This window comes from Dacryopinax primogenitus (assembly GCF_000292625.1).
Source record: "Dacryopinax primogenitus strain DJM-731 SS1 chromosome Unknown DACRYscaffold_83, whole genome shotgun sequence".
Taxonomy (NCBI): Eukaryota; Fungi; Basidiomycota; class Dacrymycetes; order Dacrymycetales; family Dacrymycetaceae; genus Dacryopinax; species Dacryopinax primogenitus.
In genome coordinates this window covers 997-2,264 of record NW_024467280.1, presented here as the reverse complement: position 1 = coordinate 2,264, position 1,268 = coordinate 997, and the positions used below count along the sequence as shown (strand labels likewise).

Here is a 1,268-nt window from a genome sequence, read left to right as displayed (position 1 = left end):
TCTACTCAGTATCAAACAAAACGATCTCTGCCCTCCCCTCGCCGACGTTCTCCAGGATCAGCTCGCGCTCAGGTAATCCAGCGATATAAGCTCCATCGCCCTCCCTCAGCTCGAGTTCCTTGCCTTCCCCGCTCAGCTTCACGCGTGCTCCGCTAGAGGATCCATCGTTATACCCGCTAGTCTGGACGACATGCACGTAAACCTTTCTCGTCTTGCCCTGCCCGTCGAGTGGAAGCCGATGCGCAAGGCTGTTTCCCTCAGAGAGAAGAGTAGCGTACATCGTCACCCCGCTCTGTACCGGGGCAGGCCCATCCCCTTCCCTCTTGTCCAGCACTCCCTCAGCCTCAACAGGGGCGACGACCTTCACCCACTTATCCGTCTTCTCCTCGTCTGAGAAGTGACGGGTGAAGTACTTTGGGACCAAGCGGGAGACACGGGGCTTGGCCCAGATCTGGAGGAAGTGAACTGGTGAAGCGCCAAAGGTCTTCTCGCTGTGTCGGATACCGGTACCAGCGGAAGTGAGCTGGACGTCGCCCCTCTTGAGTACTTCGACATTTCTCATCGAATCCCGACTACCATGTGTCAGTGTATAGTTCAGCACACGTATATGAGAGACTCACTGTTCCAGTTCGCCCGAGACGACATAACTGAAAATCTCGAACTCAGAATGCGGGTGCGTGCCGAACCCCGTTCCTGGCAGTACACGGTCCTCGTTCAGCACCCTGAGGGACCCGAATCCGCTGTGGGAAGGGTCGTAGTAGTTCGCGAAGGAGAAGGTGTGGAATGTCTTTAGCCAGCCGTGGTCCGCGTGCCCTCGTTCGGTTGAAGGGCGAGATACGATCTCGAGAGCGCTGGGGGATGACATAGGGGTGCTACTGATGTTGGTGCGAGGGGAATATATGATTGTAGTTGGATGCAGGTGAAGTCGCTTGAGCAACTTGCTAGCCGTTTGAAGGAAAGCCGTTTTGGAAATGTTCTGGCCAGCCTCCCTCTCTCTTTTTCCTATTTATACCCCACCACCCTTCCCAGTTGTCCATTAATCCCCAGCACCTGCCAGAACATCTCGAAGCGCATTACAGAGGCTGACAAGAGATCCGAGAATTGATGTGATGAGACGGCCAAATGGGGAGTGTGGGGAAGGAGAGAAGGGGAAGCAAAGTTCCCACGATTGTCAGATGACTAAGCGTGATTGTGAGATGACACAGCCACATATATGTCTGTGCGCCTAAGCCTCGTCATGTGCTTTGATAATAAGCTAGCTGGAAGAC

At 54.6% G+C, this 1,268-nt stretch overlaps 1 protein-coding gene across 1 annotated transcript; it reads right to left on the bottom strand.

The window, feature by feature from the left end:
- Position 1: 1 nt before the first annotated feature.
- DACRYDRAFT_60408 (Pirin-domain-containing protein) lies at positions 2-865 on the bottom strand (the record flags this gene model as incomplete). The annotated part of the gene is made up of 2 exons (XM_040775634.1): positions 2-572; positions 621-865. The coding sequence occupies 2 exons, from the start codon at positions 863-865 to the stop codon at positions 2-4; spliced, it is 816 nt and encodes a 271-aa protein (XP_040623362.1).
- Positions 866-1,268: the final 403 nt, after the last annotated feature.